Source organism: Rhea pennata, chromosome 2, assembly GCF_028389875.1.
Source record: "Rhea pennata isolate bPtePen1 chromosome 2, bPtePen1.pri, whole genome shotgun sequence".
Lineage (NCBI taxonomy): Eukaryota > Metazoa > Chordata > Aves > Rheiformes > Rheidae > Rhea > Rhea pennata.
Window position 1 is genome coordinate 137,690,061 of NC_084664.1, and position 18,087 is coordinate 137,708,147.

Below are 18,087 nucleotides of genomic sequence, written 5' to 3' on the forward strand. Positions count from 1 at the left end.
GGGGATATTCCATCACCTTTCTAGACAACCAGGAAATACTTTTATTTTCATTTCAGGAGTGCAACACAAATTCACAGGTTCTTTTTGTTTGGTTGGGTTTTTTGTGGTTTGTTTGTTTTTTTGGTTTTTTTTTTTTGATAAATGGAGTCTGTTATCACTGCAGAATTCTGACCTAAGTTTCTGTTGGGATGCCTTCTCATTACCAAACAGAGAGGGCTTCTAATTCTAAAGATATTATTCTCTATCCTTTACATATAAAACTCTCTCTTTAAACTGAAAACGTTTTATGACATGTAAGAGTGCTTATATTTCCAGGACACTAGAGAAAATCCTTTATATGGAATCCCCATCTCGGCTGGAATGCACACATCGTAAGTTCTTGGAGAAATATATGAATGTTCCACTAATCACAGTGAACATCTGAAATTAATTCTTTGGTTAAAGTTTGTGGAACTCTATATGGTGTCAAGGTACTGCTCTGCAAACAATCAGGTTAAATCGTCCTTCATTGAAAAGCAGGATTTCTACACTATGTCTTACTGTTCCACCAAGCCAGAAGTCTTGCAAGTCCCTCTCTACACATTTCGACAGAGAGATGTAAGATTGTTCAGATGATCACAGGAAAAATATTAAGCAGTTTTTCCTGACTTTCCACATTTGAGTCAATGCCTTTGAACAGACAAGTATCACTGCATAGCAATTACTTATTGCACAGATGGGAACTACTATGAACGAAGAGGGTTTACTGCAGGACTATTTCCTGAAAGCTAAAATTTCACTAGTGTTACACATGAATTCATTTCATATACAAGCAGATACTGAAAAGTCCAACTGGTCTACAAAAGTACTCTTATATGGAAGAAAAGTTAGATTTAACTTATTAAAAATGTTCCAAAATGGTAGAAAATAAGAGAAAAAAAAGTAAGACTTTACCTAAACAACTGTCATGGTCCTGAAAAGACTAAAAGAGGAGTGAATTGAAAAAGAGATCTTTACCTGTTAGCTTGCATTTCTTTTCTTCTTCGGGTAAGTAAAATCTCACAGCTTGAGGGCTACACATTTCAAAACTCACTTAATGTATCTGTCTCAGAATATTATGATATGGAGCATTTTAATCCTTTTCACCTTCCAGGGCACAGATAAAAAATCTGCCAACTACTTTAAAATATTTGTATACAGGAGATAAAATAACTAAGAATCCATATAGAACATATGAAATACTCAAACTTGACTGAGTTTCTGTGAGTTTGTGTGTATTAACATACACACACACGAACACTTACACAAAATATCCAAAGAAAATCCAAAGAATTCTTAGAAATATTTTTCGAGGGGCTTTTTTGCAAAAATTATCTCTGGGAATAATAAGCGAATAAAGTGAAGGGCAGCTTTGAATCACTAACACTAGCGAGTAGTTTATCTAGAGAAACAAAAGCAACAATGAAATAGATTCTCACTGTATACTCTTCTCAACATACTATCTATTTTGTTTTCCAAATATCTCCTGATAACTGTAAACTACTGTGGATCAGGTATAGTAACTATAAGAAACAGAGTTATAAGACAAATTCCACTTGTGAATCTAACCACATAAAACAGTATCAAAGTAAAGCAATAGGTCATGTTATTTAGTTGCAAGTGTTATATAAAAAAGTCATTGTTCTTCATTTTAAAGAACTTTGAGTTAGAGAGAAAGTTACTGCACTTTCACTTTTGGTTCAATAGTGAAATGATACCCCTAATACAGGAGATAGGACTTCAGAAGATTGACAAAGACCAAGATAATTCAGTCAAGCTGAAGATCTGAACTAGTAGACTAGTAAGAAAAATGCCTGATCATACCGTATTCAGTACTACCATTTGTAACAGTTCAGTCTCCTCAGTACTCATAAATAATCTAATTCATAACAGCTACCAAATGAAAACACAAATTCCGTTAGCTTCCCATCTATGAGAATGTAATATACTCTACATGTTAAATCAAATGTAAAACCAGCAACTTACTTTGTAACCTCCGTGTGGGACTTTCGCCATGGAGTTGTCTGCGTGGCAAATATGGTGAGGGATGGGGAAGTGGTAATGAAGAGACATCATGTGTTTGAAGTTTGTACCAGTGAGGTTCATCATCTAGTAATGCTGTCTCTAACTCAATAAGAATCTAAAAAAGAAAAGATGATTAGAAGTAAGAAGGCATCACAAAACACAATACTTCTAAAACAGGCATATCCATAAATTTCATTCTAGTTATTCTCTTACTGTTAAGGAGTACGTTTGAAATTCTATAAAAATCTTACATTTGATTTAAGAAAAGAGTCCCTTTGCCTTTTATGATGCCAAATACATAAAAACCCTTTCACAAAAGCCTTATTACTTTAACAACAAACTTAGCAGCATTCAAACATCTTGCAGCAAATTAATCAGCAATATTTTCCAACATTTTAGTAAAACAGAACCATGGACAACATGGATTTTAATGAACAGTTCTCAAAGAAAGGGAAACCATTTGGATATTGTTTCAAAAACAGAATAAATACAGAATGAATCTAACCTCAGTACAGTGTGGTAAGTGTGAGGTCACTATTTGTTTACTACTAAGTAAAATAAGTAGAAATATAACAATTTAAAGCAGTTTTGCTTTGCCACATTTAATTATTTTATTTAAAATATTGTATCTAGACATGAATATGTGGCCAACTATATTCCTAAAATAACAACCAATAATAATCATATACCTCTCCTAAAAATTCACTTTCTTCCTCTCGAACTCGCGCTTGGTCCCAAAGAGTAATTTCTAACATTCTTTCTCTAAATTCTCTCCGATGAACTGGAGAATAAATGAATGTTTGGTTCCACTTAGGTTCCAATGTTTTCTTTACCGTTTTTGTTCTTCTTTTATTTTTATCACTGTAAAAAAACAATTAAATATTAAAAATGTCCAAAAGACCATGACATTGCAATAAGCATCTCATGGAACGCAGCAAAGCTTAAATCAGCTGTACATTGTGTAGTATTTTGGAAATACTATGATAATGTATCTCAGAATTGGTCCTTTATGACAAAATTAAGTTCAGTACATACATTGAGAGTAATTCATAACTTCCTATCAAAAACTAAACATAGCTAATTTCCATTCCACATTTCCACATGTGGCTAATTTCCACTTTCCAATTCCAATTTTAAGAAGCTTCCTGAAAACTAGAAATGTTTTAATAAGCTCATTTTGGAAACAAAAGACAGAGTTTCATGAAACAAAATACTGTAGATGAGATTTCCATGGGCCACTGCTTGGCAGTAGAACGTCTACACGGCTAAGACTAGGCACAGGAGAAATCAGCATTTCAGAAAAAGCAGCCAGCTGATTCACTCAAGCTTCCCAGTCCTCCGCAGACTGCTAAGCCAGGGAGCAGGGGGTGTGGGCGGCCAGCCCAGCGCAAGAGCGGTCGAGGAGCCACCTGCAGGGCACCAAACCTGGGCTCTAGCAGGAGGGCTTTGCCGACTGGGGGCTCCACAGCGGGAGCTTGCAAGCCCTGAGAATGAGTCTGATTTCTTTTGCCAGCAATGCTGGAAGGAATGGCGTTCTCAGAGTGGCTCCCCAAACCCGCCGAGTCGCCAGGCTCGAGGTAGGTCTCCACTGCGAGATGGGCCTGCTGTTTTGGAGCCTGTCGAGATCTCCGTGCAAGGCATCACCACAGGAATCCTGCCTCTGGCTTAAGGGTGCTATTGAAAGCAATGAGTTTTGCAGAACATTTTTGTTTGAAAGAACTAATATTTGCTGATGGAAACAAGTTTCACTGGAAAAGACCCATGTTCCTTCTACTGTGAATACTGAAAAGGGTACTCATAACAATACTAATTTTAAACTTGTTGATAACTGCAAAATGCAACAGTTTACTAATTCATTAGGATTTTTTGGTATGGCAATGAGGACACTGTCCATTTGTAAATATTTTCAGTTGTAAAATAGTTATTGTATTTCTGAACTGTTACTCAGAATCCACATCAATGTAGTAACTATGAAATAACATTTTTAGCCACAGTGTTAAAACACAGAAATAATTATTTCTATTATAATAAAGATTTGTTTACCTTTCAGATTTGAAACAAGTTGCATGGAAGAGCTTTTCCACTGAAATGTATTTAATCAAATACACTGAAATGTATTTAATCAAAATATGAAATCAATTTCATATCTTCATCTAATTAAGCACTTGACTTGTTTATATGTATTTTACCTCTAGCAGGTTTCTTCCTCTTACACTAGAAATATACTTTTGCTTACTTAGCCTTTTCTTCTGAGGAAAAGAAAAGCAATTTGCCTGTCAGAAAAGAACTATTTCAAAAGGATAGCTTGCTTATTCTTCTTTATGAGATAAAAAACACAAGGAATAATTGAAGAAAAAGTTCTGAACTCTTCACAAAAACAGGAAGAGAACAACATAAGGTATTTCTTGTGAATATTAGCATAGAATAATAAAATACCATAATATATAAATTTTTGAATTTACATGGAATAAATTATTTAATATTTTTTTTATATATATAATTACTTCAACTTACATTGTGAGACACTATGAATACAGACATTTTTAGCAGCTTTATTCATCTTCAAAAAGCCAGTAAGGCAACTTTAGCAGATTTGATTCTCAGTTCAGCTTAGCTTCCATGCCTCCGAATACACTACAGGGATTTGAGCAAACTAAGAAAATAGTCTAATAGTTTAAATATTTTTGAGGCAAAGGCAACCCAGCCAAAAACTTTCTCTCAAATGATACAGTAATTTATGCAGTCATTGCAAATTCTTTTGTTAACATATGGCATAGAATGAAAGTGGAAAAGCAGTGTCTTTCAAAGAACTGAATAGCTTTCATTCTGGATGAAGTCAATTGGAACTGAAGATAGTTAGTACCTTCTCAGTTTAGATATTATGAGACACAAAGGATGTAAAAATACAAGCAGTAAAGATGCATCTAATTCTACAGACGGAGCAATCCACTGGCCGATTTTTTAAATACTGAGTCAGATTAAACCTTTAAATTATTTGATGGATAGACTACAAAATAAAGCTGAACATTTTTCTCTGTTGACACATGCTGAAGAAATATCAAAAAAAAGTTCAACTGGGGGACGCACTATCCCCTTTGCTGTTCTTCCTGCCACCCAAGTGGAAAAGAAAGAAAATCATGGATTAAGAAATAAAGAAGTGGTTCAGGAACAAGGGCCCCTACCACAGTATCATTTCTTTAAATGGATGTGTATCACAAGTACAAATTAATATAAATCATGTGCTTTGGGGAAAGCCTTCCAGCTGGGTCTAGGGATTCTCAGTATCTTGTCCAATATGATATAGACTGTGATATGAAATCTATGTGTTTCAGATGTCAAACCTTCTGTTTTGCTGTGTAAAGGTGAAGGGAAAACAAAATGCTGAAGAAATGATCTTTCCAGGATCAGGTCCAGGAATATGTGAACCTAATTCTGTGGAATTTTCTGGGCACTAGATAGGAATACCTGCCTAGGAAATGATGGCATAACAAACCACTAACACTAATATTTTTTGCAAGTAACAGTTCCTCATGCAATGAAGTATGTTTACCTTTCCTTTTCCATTCAGTGTTTAATAAAATATCCAGCTAAAGTGAATTTGTATTCAGGGTTCAAGAAAAACTGCTGTTACATAGCATGTACAATAAAAAAACTCCAGCCTGTAAGACTATTCCATGATAGCATGACTAGTAAACTCAGGTCCACATCACACTAATTCTTACTCAAAAGCTTCTTGTCTTTCTGTTCACCCTACCTTCTGTCTGGAAGAAAGTAAATTTTAACGTAAGGATTCCTTGGCCTCCCATCTTCCCTTGAAGGAAGATCCTTTGCTCCCAGTATTGTGACTATTAACTGATGACCAACCTTATCATACCACAGTTTTATCTGTAATGAGAAAATATTTGTTAGTGAATTCATTTTTCCAATGAAGTAGCACATTAATCCTTAAAATTAATTGTGTTCATTAGCTTCTATTTATATTGGTTACTTAAACACAAAAATATTGTATTCTATTTTGTACTTATAATAAAGCAGAAAAAAAAAGTTAATACTTTAATAACTTCAGTATGTACCAGGAGTCATTCATTTTAAAAATCTTATACAGGAAGTACATTATTTCATACTAATTGTCCTTCATGTGGTGCTCTGGTTAGGATTACTCTCTTTTGGCAGTAGTATTGTATTACTTGTATTACTGATGTATGGTATTCATCTATATACATTTCTAAGGTTTTTATTCACAATGAATGAATGAATGTTTCATGTCCTGTTGTGCTGGAAAGACTATGGTTTAAGAACATAAACATTTTGAGTCTCCTAAATGTTTTCCAAGGAGATGTGGAGACCTATCCTGAAATGAAATAAGCCATTCAGAAATTGTAAAACAGCGAGTGAGGTTCAGTAGACCAGCTCTCTGCCCAGTCCTACTCAGCAACAACAGGACAAAAACTGCTATTACTCCTCTATAGAAATTATACACACTCAGAGTTGGTCTAGCAATGGGCAACCATTTTTACTACAATCATTAAAAGCTGTTATTTAACTGTTACAATGTGAAAATTATAGCTCTAAGTATATTACTCAAGGAAAGGATCTACCTACTTTAGAGCACTCACTGTGGCACGGGGAAATGGTGCAGGCAGGATGTAACAAAGCTTTGCAAATAATCAGGGAGCCATTACGTGGAAGTACCACTACAATATTATTAACTATAGTTGCCAAAGCAGATTGTCTTCATGGGGGGTTTGCTAGAGGCAGAGGACAAATTAGAACATTGAAAGGAAACACTGTCCCTCCCTAAACTTAAGGGAATCAAAGAGCAGAGTGCTCAACTCCACACTTAACAGAGCAGCGCACCTTTAGATCTTACTTAAGGTAAACATAATCAGGGCAGGTACACCTTCTGTGGAGCACATCTCACATCATCTCACATGAAACATCTCCATCTGTTGTCATAGCAACTCATCCTCCAGATTTCAGTCATCTAAAGACAGGTCTTGATGCAGTTCTCAAGCCTTTTGATCCACCACCAAGAGGCCAGCTTACCTTTCTGCCATTTACAATACGTCAATACACGGAACGACACTCAAACACACTAATTCATTCAGTGGTGGCAGTGTACTTCTCCTTCCTACTCCATTACCAGTTCTTACATCTCCTGTAGCCACCATCCAGCAGGGTTTGAAAGGGCATTAAAGAAAAGAGGACTCCAGTCCCTACTACCATGCCCTTGGATCTGCTTTGGACTTTGCAGACTTCTTGCACCAACAGCTAAAGCACTCTGTGATTACTAAGGCAGAAAAGGTATGAAAGAAATTATCTTTAGTATGTTTCATTCAGCAGAACTCTAGAGGCTGTTTCTCCATTCCTGCAAAGCAAGGGGCTCTGTCAGTATTTCTCTAAACTGAGAATCATCTAGAGTATTACAAATATTCATCCAGCTACAGATTACAAGTAGAAAGATTTGCACTAGCCGTACAGACCCAAAAGGAAACTTTGATGACATGTGAACTGCAAGCCATCCTAAATGTTCTCTGTCACTAAATGGAGGCAGGGCGTCTACATTTTATCATCCACCTACAGGTTTCTTTGGGCGTCCTTGAGTAAAGGACAGACTTATCTATTCACAAGCACTTGCTATTCCCACTCTCTCAAAGGAAATAGCACTGGTGACATTCTTCATTATCTGTTTTTCTTGGGAAAAATATCCTTGCTTAAGCAGAATGAAACATAGTTGCGATGCAGACACTATCGCAATCTGTGACTGAGTGAAGGTGCAGTAATCCAAGCTTTGGTGCCAAAAAATATAACCATTGATGTCCAGGCTAAATACTCCTTTGCTATGCCTGTTTCAGACTGTATTTTTTGCAGAAAACTTCATTCAAACTGGTCTTGAGAATGACCAGAAGGGCAATGTTAAATCATCTGACACCATTTCTTTGAGATGCCCTAACTTCTGTTTTGGATCAAGAACTTGAAATTTGCAGTGACTCTTATCTTCTAATCTTCTCTTATGGCTCTGTCCAAACGTAGAAGAGTGTACACATAATTGGTGCCTTCACCTTAAATTCTAGACCAGGCTTGTTATAGGCCAGGCCGGGAGACAGAATGAAGAGCAGAAGTTTCTCTCTTCCATGTTCGCATTTCTAACTCTCCAATACACAGCACAGGCACTGTAACCCAAGAAGTCATTTGATTCTGATGCAAAGAGAAAGGAAGAAACCAAGGGGTGGGAGAACAGATGTAAAATCCCACAGAGGGGAGGACAGGTCTGAATTCTCATGGGGTTAGGAGGAAGAAGAGGACAGAACGAAAAGAAACTACTTTAGAATGCCTGAGAAAATATACTGGATGCTTCTTGGTGAAACACAGGAAGAACTGAGCCACTGATGTCATTGATGACAACAGAAGAATGGGTGGCAGAAACAGATTGGATAAGAGAAGTGGAATGAGGTGAACAAAACAACCTTGCATAACTGAAGCAAAATACATTGAATAGAGATAGATGAAAGAAAATGTGATAAGAAGTCAGGACTGAAATTTGGAAAGAAAAACGAGAAACAAGGAGTTAGAGTAGCATACTGAACATGAAAAACAGCACTGGGAACAGGACTGAGCCAATTCGGACTCTCCTGTGCATATGCAATATGTGCATATTAAGACACAGTATCCGGATGGTACTGTATTTTCCTACAAGGACCTTATCTTTTCTATTCTCAAAGAGAGAAAGGACAGTCATGTAAGGCAGACGGCTGCTCTCCAAGAGGACTGGATTCCATCCCTTCCTCTTTCCTAGAGCTCTTGTGTGTTGTGGGATGGATCGCTTAAAACGTTTCAAAAGGGATTTACAAATTGCAGGTTCTTCATTGTCTGGGAGTCCGGCCTAATACACCGGAGCCTGATTTGAGGAACTGCTGAGTTCACAGTGTCTGAATTGAAGTTGGAGGTATATTAGGCCTGTATAGAGCTGAAGTTACTGAGAAATCAGAACCTGGTTGTCTCAGATTTTGATCGTAATCTCTCAGTCATCATTTCTCAGTTCCTAACCAATAAATGCAGAACAATCCTACCACATATCATAAAGTATTCTATTGATTTTATATTGTGAAATCAACACAGGGATAGCCTATGTATAATAGAAAAGTCCATGAGCAAATTAATTTTTCCTGTTTAGCTGCGTTGAATATTACACAGAAAAGATTCTTAACACCACAAAGTGAAGAACATTTGAGTTTTTCAATCTAGATGGTGAAAGTCCCACAGGAATGCACAGGTGTTGTGATGCTCAGTCCTAAAAGAGTTAAGGAGCTGTCTAATGGAGCAGAACCTACAGACCACACGGCAGTTTTCTACACATATTGTGGAAAGCCACTTTTAAAAGGAGGTTATTTAAATAAAAATTTAGGACTTCTAAGGAACTGTGAGAGATGCCATCCTGTCTAAATGGAGGGAAGGAGAAGCCAAAATTATGATACATGAAATAGACACAAGAAAGCTGTGCTAATTTAAGATTGGCACCTACAATTCACATAATCAAATAATGATCCAATCCGAATACTTTCTAAAGATCTTTCTACTTAATGTGGAAGTCATGGAAACTTATGTTTGCATGTCACACACATGCTCATATACTTCTCTCTTCTGGACAAATGCAAACCTACTTCTTGGGTAAACTTCTATTGTGCCTGTTCAGGCAAACGGGCATCTGAACTCAATGAACCCATACACTGTGAGATAGTCTACCATCCGAAGAGTGGTGCATCTGCCACACTCCTCGAGATGGGCTTCCAGGTAAAAGTATCTGTCATACAGAGCTTAAGCAATAGGAACCGATCTGCAGTCCAATGATGAAGGCATTTGTCAGGGAGGAAACAGAGCTGAGGGTCTGGCCCATCTTCACATCTTCTCCCTGTTTTTTAACCTATAGTAGTGTCAGATCAATACACATTCTGGGTAGCAGTCTGGAACATGCTAAGCTAAAATTAAGCTTTCTCTGCCTGCTGAGAGCAACACACATATTGCTGGCCATACAGTAGCTTAACTTCAGGAGAGACTTCATGCTCCAAAGAAGACAAGGATGTGCAACAGTCTGATGATAAAGGCACTTTACTGAAAGACACGTTCAATCCCTTCAGCCTGAGGGGTATTTAATATGTGCTGTTCCTCGAACAACTGTTCTACACATAAGGTAGGATACAAAAGGTACTTGCTCATCCTGCATTCTAAGAAGTGACGACACATGTTCCCGGTATTCCCTTTTGGTCACCTGTATCCTCAGAAGAAAAGGCAGACATCTACTTCAATGGATCGACTGACTCACTGTTTACAGTAACCTAAATTCTATATAGTTAATGGAGATAGGCACCCTCTATTTGGGCTGGATGGCTCACTGTAGATATCCAGGCACCTATTTTATTTTTTTCTCCAACCGTACAGGCAGATAGTTATCCAAGCTGCCCCACAAGGCACCTCAAATTTATTTGAGGCTAGTGTGCTTAACATATGTAAGTTAACTCACATAGTTCTACACATAAATTAAGTTTACTGCATATCACCATTTTTTCCTTGTGTATCATGCCTTAACTGGACACTCTTTATTCAGAATACTGACAGAGGTCAGAGTCCTGGAAAAGAAGTCATCACATAATTAGGATCAATACCCTAACATATCTGCATAAAGGAATTAAGTTAAGAAAACTGAAATAATATAATAATATAATACAGGTATTTCCTATCTTCTTATCTCATAAATATTTGACTGATCAATCTTAATCATGTAATTCTAATACAGTGGTTTTTGTGTATAATATATACAGGCACTCTATAACTCAAGAAGTAACTTTGGATTTAAAAACGTAGAATGTTTATAGTTATTAATTCTGTGCTACATTTCTTTATTTATTTGTTATAAGGGTTGCTTCACGAATCTCATAGGATTAAGACACATTCTTGTGTGACTGCAAGAGACTGCTGGCTCTGAAGCTTGAACTCTACAGCCATAGTGAAAATAACTCATGTCATAAAATCACTAGGTTTGAGAGACAGCTGGCCCTGCATTTTTGCTTTTATTTTCTCCATCATGATTTTTCTTCTAACTGGTACAGCTATTTATGGCTGGAATATTTTGAAACTGAGAAACTACTTTTCTCCCTTCATTATTTGGAAATAAGTGATTTCAACTGCTATTGAAAAACTGGTCTAGTTTATTTTTCAAAATGCCTAAAAGCAATCACTTAATTTGACTAAGCTTGTAAGGATGCAGATGTAGGCCTTAGGTGGTAAAGTCTGTAATGCAGCTGAGATGAGCTCTAGTTGTTCTTAAACCTATCTCTAACAAATGCTAACTACTGAGCATTGCTAAATCAAACTATCATCACTGCCTGCTTGGGTTGCTGTCTGATAAGCTAGAACAAATATCAGAAGAGGCTGTCAAATAGACAAACTTCTGAAATATGAAGGCCATAAAATTATGGAGGTATTTAGACTACCCACATACACTTAACTAAAATTTCTTTCTCAGTGGCTTCATTTTGATTCTAGTAATGCCACAAAGATGCAAGCATATACTTTTATACTCAATCAAATATAATAATATTCCGTATTAAAGCAAAAAGGATGTGTGAAATTTTTAAGTTAGAAAAAAAACCCAGTGGTTTAATTGCAATTCTTGCTTAATAGGCAGCTCAGCCTGGTTCAACCAAACGAACAAGAAAGTATTTTCTTACTGCACAGAAAATACATTTAAGAACAGGTGACTCCCTACCAAAATATCGAAAAACGTCATTCTTTTAAGTTAGAAAACTGCTGGTATGTTAAATTGAATCTAAATATTTCAAGAAATAAATACGCTTCTTTTCAAGAGCTGTATAAGTAGTAAAACTTCAGGAGAAGAATGCATGGCAAGGGAAAAAGGAAACTGTTCAATTTTCTTTTCAATAAAGTACTTATTATAATTTTCAAATCATCCAGGGATACAGGAGACAGCAGATGAGCTGTGGAGGAGAAACTCGTGCCAGAATCTGAGACATGCATCACCAGGATCAGTTTCAAACTAACAAGCAGAGAAGATGCAAGCAAGAATAAAGATGTGCATTTCCCTTAAAAGCAATGGAACAAATAGGTCTAAACAGAAATGTTTGGAGATCCTCATTCCTGCAGCCAGTTCCATGGACAAATATATGTAACATATACTTCCTGACCTAGCCATGAATAGCACTTCAGAGCTTGGAGCTAGCAAAATCCTCACATCCAAAAGCAGCTGCAGTTCTGCACTACTTCTGGAGCCAAGTCTAATATTCAAGCCAGCTTGCTGAAAGATCATTGAAGAGTCTCTGCTCGTCCCTGTGTTGTAAACATATCTTAAATCAATCCATGTTAACCAATATACTTTCCCTACTGAAAGCGGGCAGATGGGCAGCCTGACCTTTTGTTTCAGCCTCGGTGAAAGGATGCTGTCACAGGTTTAAGTCTGAGCTCTTCAAGAACTCCTGTCACAGGCATTATGTTTGGCTCTGACCATTACTGAGTGCCAGAGCGCAAAAAACTGCCAGAGGAGTCCTCAATGGCCCCACAGACACTGTGCAGAAGCAAAACCGGGGGTAAAAATTGTTCCTATCTACAGTATAATACATAACCCTATCAGAGGTCAGAAGGGAAGCCTCTGAGACACACTCTTATCTTCTGCAGGATAATCCCTATCAAGCACTAAACTTTTTTATTATCTTAAATAATAAGTTTTTATTATTATTTTATTTTACATTATTTTATTATTATTTTATTATTTACTTATTTAAACAAGTACCATAATCATTTGATCATAGGGTATTATTTAGGGATTTAAAATTAATATTAGTTATAAAAGAACTAACAAATCTCATGTCTACATTTTTATCTTACATGATTATAACAGTAACTACCGCGGGTCACCTCTGCATTACAGTATTTCATGAAGCACCGTTTCAAGGAGATATTTGCTTTTTCAATTGAATACTCAATTGTCAGATTATTTCTTAATTTATTTTGCACATATCTAAAAAGAAGTATTAAAAATATTTATTTATCTTGAATATTCACCTCTATCAGCTACTTAACAATTTGTGATTGAATTTGTACCCTTCTTTGATTTTATTATCACAAGCAGAAACTAACTTTCTCAGTCAAGCTAAAAGATCTGTTTTAAATTTTTAATAGAAAGCCAGTTTATGTCAATAGCACACAGGAATATGCTTACCTTAAGCAATACTATCAAGACCCTAGTTTTGCAATCTCTAATTTTTCTTGCATTAGGAATTTATATTTAAGTACTAGTAAGAACAACTTTAGGGTAACAATACATTGTTAAAATATATGCATTTAGTTTATCAACTCTTAGTCATAACCAAACCATTTCCTATAGTGTTATTCAAAATTCCTTTATAAGTTTATATGATCATTTTTTTCATTTCAATGAGATATTTAATCATCTCATTCTCATCATTTAGATCCACTCCTTTACATCTTTCCTTGAACAACTGATCAAACACGAGAAACATTTCTACAACTCCAACAAAAAATATTTTGTAACAGAAACAGGTAATATTCTAAGTACAAAAAATGAAAAGCATGCAGCAAAGCAAGATAAGCACTATAGCACATTATTAAAACCTACTTTTGCATTAATCTACGGTACCTTAAAGTTTCCTAATGAAAAAAGGCAAACAAGTTGTACCCAAAAGAATATTAAAGCTAAATAAATTCAGTAACACAAAAGCAGAAATCATTTTTGAAAGACATGAAATTTTGGTTATTTCGACATATTTTCAAAATGCAAGAGCTGAATTTCATACATAAAAAAATTGTTTCTTCAAAAAAGGTACAAATTTATTTGCCTGTCTTCCACTCGAGGCGCTACTATTACTAGGAAAATGCAAAAAAGGATGTGTTAACAATAATGAATGATTTAAAGAGACATCAATCTTGACATAATGAGCTCAAACATCAACATGACAAAATTATTTATTGCTTAAACAATAGACATACTATGTATGTGGGATACATAGCCATTATCACCGTTGAAACCTATATGAGTTTATATATTGGGTAAACAGCAAAACAAAAACTAATTGTCTCTTTAAATTGTAACTTAATATTTTAACCTCCATGCAGAATTTTACAAGCTGCTCACAAGATGACATGAAAATTGTTAATACGGTTTAAAGCAACACACTAAAAATATGGGAAAACGGACTACAAGGTAACGTTTTCCTACTATGCATTTTCCATAACAAACAAAAGAAAAAACACAACTTTAGTTTCTCTCAGGCAGACGAAGCCTTTACCTGAACCCTAGGAACAAAAGGCGTTGTTCTTCTACTAAGGCTTTGGCTCTGGTAAGCAAAATTAAAGAAAAAGCAATAAAACAAAACCAAAAAGGACAACACGCTGGAAACTAAAAGACCAAAAGTAAAAACAAAGACACACAACTATTACTTTAAACACAACTTTACACCAACGACACAGTTACCTAAAACAAAAGTATTTTAATGCAACATATAAAGTAAATCTGCAAATTACCAAATCATATCAAAACTCTGTGACTGAAATTCTAGCCTTAAGGAAGTCAGCAGGAATTTTGCCACTGATTCCCCAGGAGCAAGGATTTCACTGACATGTCCACCTGCTGGTAACATTTACAATAAATTTAGAAATAACATTAACAAAAGCAGCAGGTCAGCAAAGTGTGATTTCAAAGTGGGCTACAAAATACAAATTCAGCTTGACCATCTCTTCCAGAAAAACTGTAGAGGTATATTCAGAGACTGAAACAAATACAGCTCACACACTGACAGCTTTGGCTGCTTTCTACAGTAAAGCAATACTACATTTTCCACAACTGCAACTTTAAGTGGTATTTCTACGGAAAGCCCTAATAAAGATTTCAAAAATGATTAAAAGAAAAGGCTATCTGATATCAGCAGTAAGTGGGGAAGGTGCAACCAATGTATTTCCAATCTCTAGCAATCACGACAGAAATGACATATGGTATATACAGAAATCCCTTGCGTGAAATGGGATCTATAACATTTAGCAATCCTAGTAGTCGCAGAGCACACAGAAGACGCGTTTATCACCCTTATGTTTGTGATTTAATACTTCAGCCCCCACATGACACTGTAGATCTCAGCAGGTACATTTAGACTGTTGGTACCAGGCTCACGCCCGAGCTCCTGGACCAGCTACAAACTCCAAGCACTCTCCAGTTCCAGCTTAAAGCAAGCACTAATGGAGCTGGACAGAACAGATACCTGAGCACAGCGCTGGACAGGAGCAGGAGCACATGCCAACAGATCCGGGATGGATGAGTGGGGAAGAGGAGCATGGGAGGAGGTTGCAATAGCCACAGCAATCTGGGAGTGCTGGCCAGGCCTGAGGCAATTCAGCAGGTAGGAAAAGATCTCTGCCTCCCTGCTTGGTTCTCCTGAGATTACCAGTCTAGTTCAACTCAACAGCCTGAGTCGCGGGTGTTGTCTGATGATCAAGGCGAGGTGCAGCAGTTGCATGCTGCCCCCACACTGCACTGGCTGTACCCTACAGCCCCATGCAAGGGGGCCAGAATATGACCTACTCACACACAGTGAAAGTAGATCTTCAGCTCGCTTCTGCTCTGCATTACGACAGAAATACAGATATTTAGAGTATCACAGTCCTTAAAGGGACAGAATGTCTCCACCACGTCCCAGGAACGCACAGCTGCCGTAGTCTGCCCTGGGGATGGAGGCAACAAGCACATCCTCTGCACTAGCGTGTGCTGCCATCAGTCTCTAAAGCTCATGCTTCATGCAGCATTGAAAAAATAGCCCAAATGCAGTAATGAAGCAAAGAGCACCAACACACAAAGAATACCGATGTTTTCAAAATATCATTAAAAAAACCCAAAACAATGAAAAAAAAAGAAAAAGAAACAGGAACCAGACAAGGCAAATAATAATAAAATAAGTGCAACAACAACCAAAATTACTCCCCTTGAAGAACAATGTGGTCCAAAAATACCGTAAAATAAACTGCATAAAACAGTTAACAAATTATTCCTATACCGTAGTATATTATGACAAACAATAGTTTAGTGTAGTTGCACGTAATTTATTTCAATTAAATATGTGTTTGGGTAGAATAATTATCAATGGAAAGAAGATTTCTAAAGTATGCAGGATGGTTTGCTATTACTCAGCTCCCAAGTGTTAGTCACTGTAGGAGTGTCATTGTAGTCTCAACAGAAGAAAACAGGTACACAGACTAACCCCAATACAGAGAAAAACGTAGAAAACTGAATAGACAAAAAATCACTGCAATTAACTTGGCTAAATAACTTTTGTGCTATAGCCTAAAACACACGAGATTCAACACAGCAAACACTAGAAATACATTCTCTTCTTCTAAAATCATTTCTAAGATTCTTATTTTTGTCTACAAGTCAAATGCATAATTATAGAAACTTAACTTCTGATTCAAACGCCTACCTAAACTGCCTTAATTTTAAAACCATTAAATACTGCGTGTGCTTATTCACTTTAAAGGTATTTAAAATAGTATGATTATAATTCTCTGTATCTCCAAAACAATCTGTCACCGCAGACTTTAAATTATGTACTGAGTTATAAATGTCTTGGTCAAGGAATACGATCAGATAAGAACTCAGTCAGCCTTTTTTAATTTTAGGTCTTTAGGACTTAAAACTCCACTCAACACTATCCACTTATACAAGTAAACATGCAAAACCCAATACAAGAATTTTGCCAAAATACACATCTGAGCACACAGGCATTTTATTTTGAGAATGCCACATATACTGGAGCACACAAAGAGCTAGCAATGGAGATAGTCCGAAGTATAGATGGCGTAAACTGAACCAATACACAACTTTGCCAAAATGCCTAAAACAGTGTGCAGAATATCTACCTCTTCTGTTGACTTGGTTTAATACATGTTTCCTGGTCAGAATAAAATCAGTGAACAGGACTGAACATACAGAAAAACATTCCAAAACACTGTCAATAAAAAAAAAAACTTGAAAGGTCTGTTTGAATAAGGATGCACACATCCAGGTATTTATTCAAATTCTTCAGACCTCCATCAGAACTGTAAATTTCTCTACTTCTGACCACAACTTTGCTACTTCATAGCCTACTACACACAGCTACCCTGACAACAACCCCTCAGACTACAGATTATCATCAAAAACCACAGAAAAGACTTTGGAAATCTTACCTATCACTCATGCCATCAGGATTCCTCACACTTGCCTGGATTCACCCACCAGCTCTCAGCTTTTCCACATTGCCTTCCATTGCCACAAAGAACAGGACCTTTTTGCCTTCTGCCCCCCACCTACAGTCAGCCTTCTGCAGTTATTTTCCTGCCTAGGCACTTCCCAGAAAAAGCATATTCCAATTAGGAATCCAGTATTTTCTTCTCTTTCCATCTACTCGGCTATTCGGAATGAATGACTGCTCCATCAACTGTCCTGTCAGTAAAGAGCTGATTAAAAATATGAAAAACAAAATACTGAAGCTCTTTCCATTTGGTAGTGTTCAAAAATATATATATGTTTGGAATTTGGGGAGATACAGGTTTTAAAATCCAGTGTCTTCCGGTTTCTTCGTCTTTGGTAAAGGCACATAGTGACACATTCTCATAGTTCATTCTAATTTTCAGAAACATCTCCAACTCAACAAAAAGTTGCAGGTCAAAGAAGATTTTTTTTTCATTCTAATTTTTCAGAAGTTATAAAATGAAAAATAAAAATTCTAAAAATGAAAGAAAAACTATTCATTGCACTGAATCCATTCAGGAAAATAGTCATAAAACCTTTAGTTCTGAAAAACAAAAGGTTTTGATTTTGAAATTCTAAAATAAAATAGCAGTCCGAAATGAAAATGCAGGTATTTATTATTTCAAAAAAAACCCACCTTCCTACAAAATACTTCAATTCTCTTAGGTCACTTTTTTTCTAAAAATATGTTTCAGTCTAAACATTTCAAAAAGCCCTCTTTCATTGTGGGGGCAGTC

At 36.4% G+C, this 18,087-nt stretch overlaps 1 protein-coding gene across 39 annotated transcripts in view; it reads right to left on the bottom strand.

The window, feature by feature from the left end:
- RIMS2 (regulating synaptic membrane exocytosis 2) overlaps positions 1-18,087 on the bottom strand; it is a 459,058-nt gene that overhangs the window by 195,563 nt on the left and 245,408 nt on the right. For 30 of the 39 annotated variants that reach the window (XM_062568285.1, XM_062568269.1, XM_062568279.1 and 27 more), the window contains 3 exons: positions 5,798-5,928; positions 2,733-2,904; positions 2,005-2,158 (listed from right to left, as the gene is read on the bottom strand). In XM_062568285.1, coding sequence (XP_062424269.1) covers positions 2,005-2,158; positions 2,733-2,904; positions 5,798-5,928 — 457 coding nt within the window. Of the gene's footprint in view, positions 1-2,004; positions 2,159-2,732; positions 2,905-5,797; positions 5,929-14,360; positions 14,409-18,087 lie in introns of all 39 variants that reach the window. The other 9 variants (XM_062568284.1, XM_062568274.1, XM_062568264.1 and 6 more) reach the window with 1 other exon arrangement.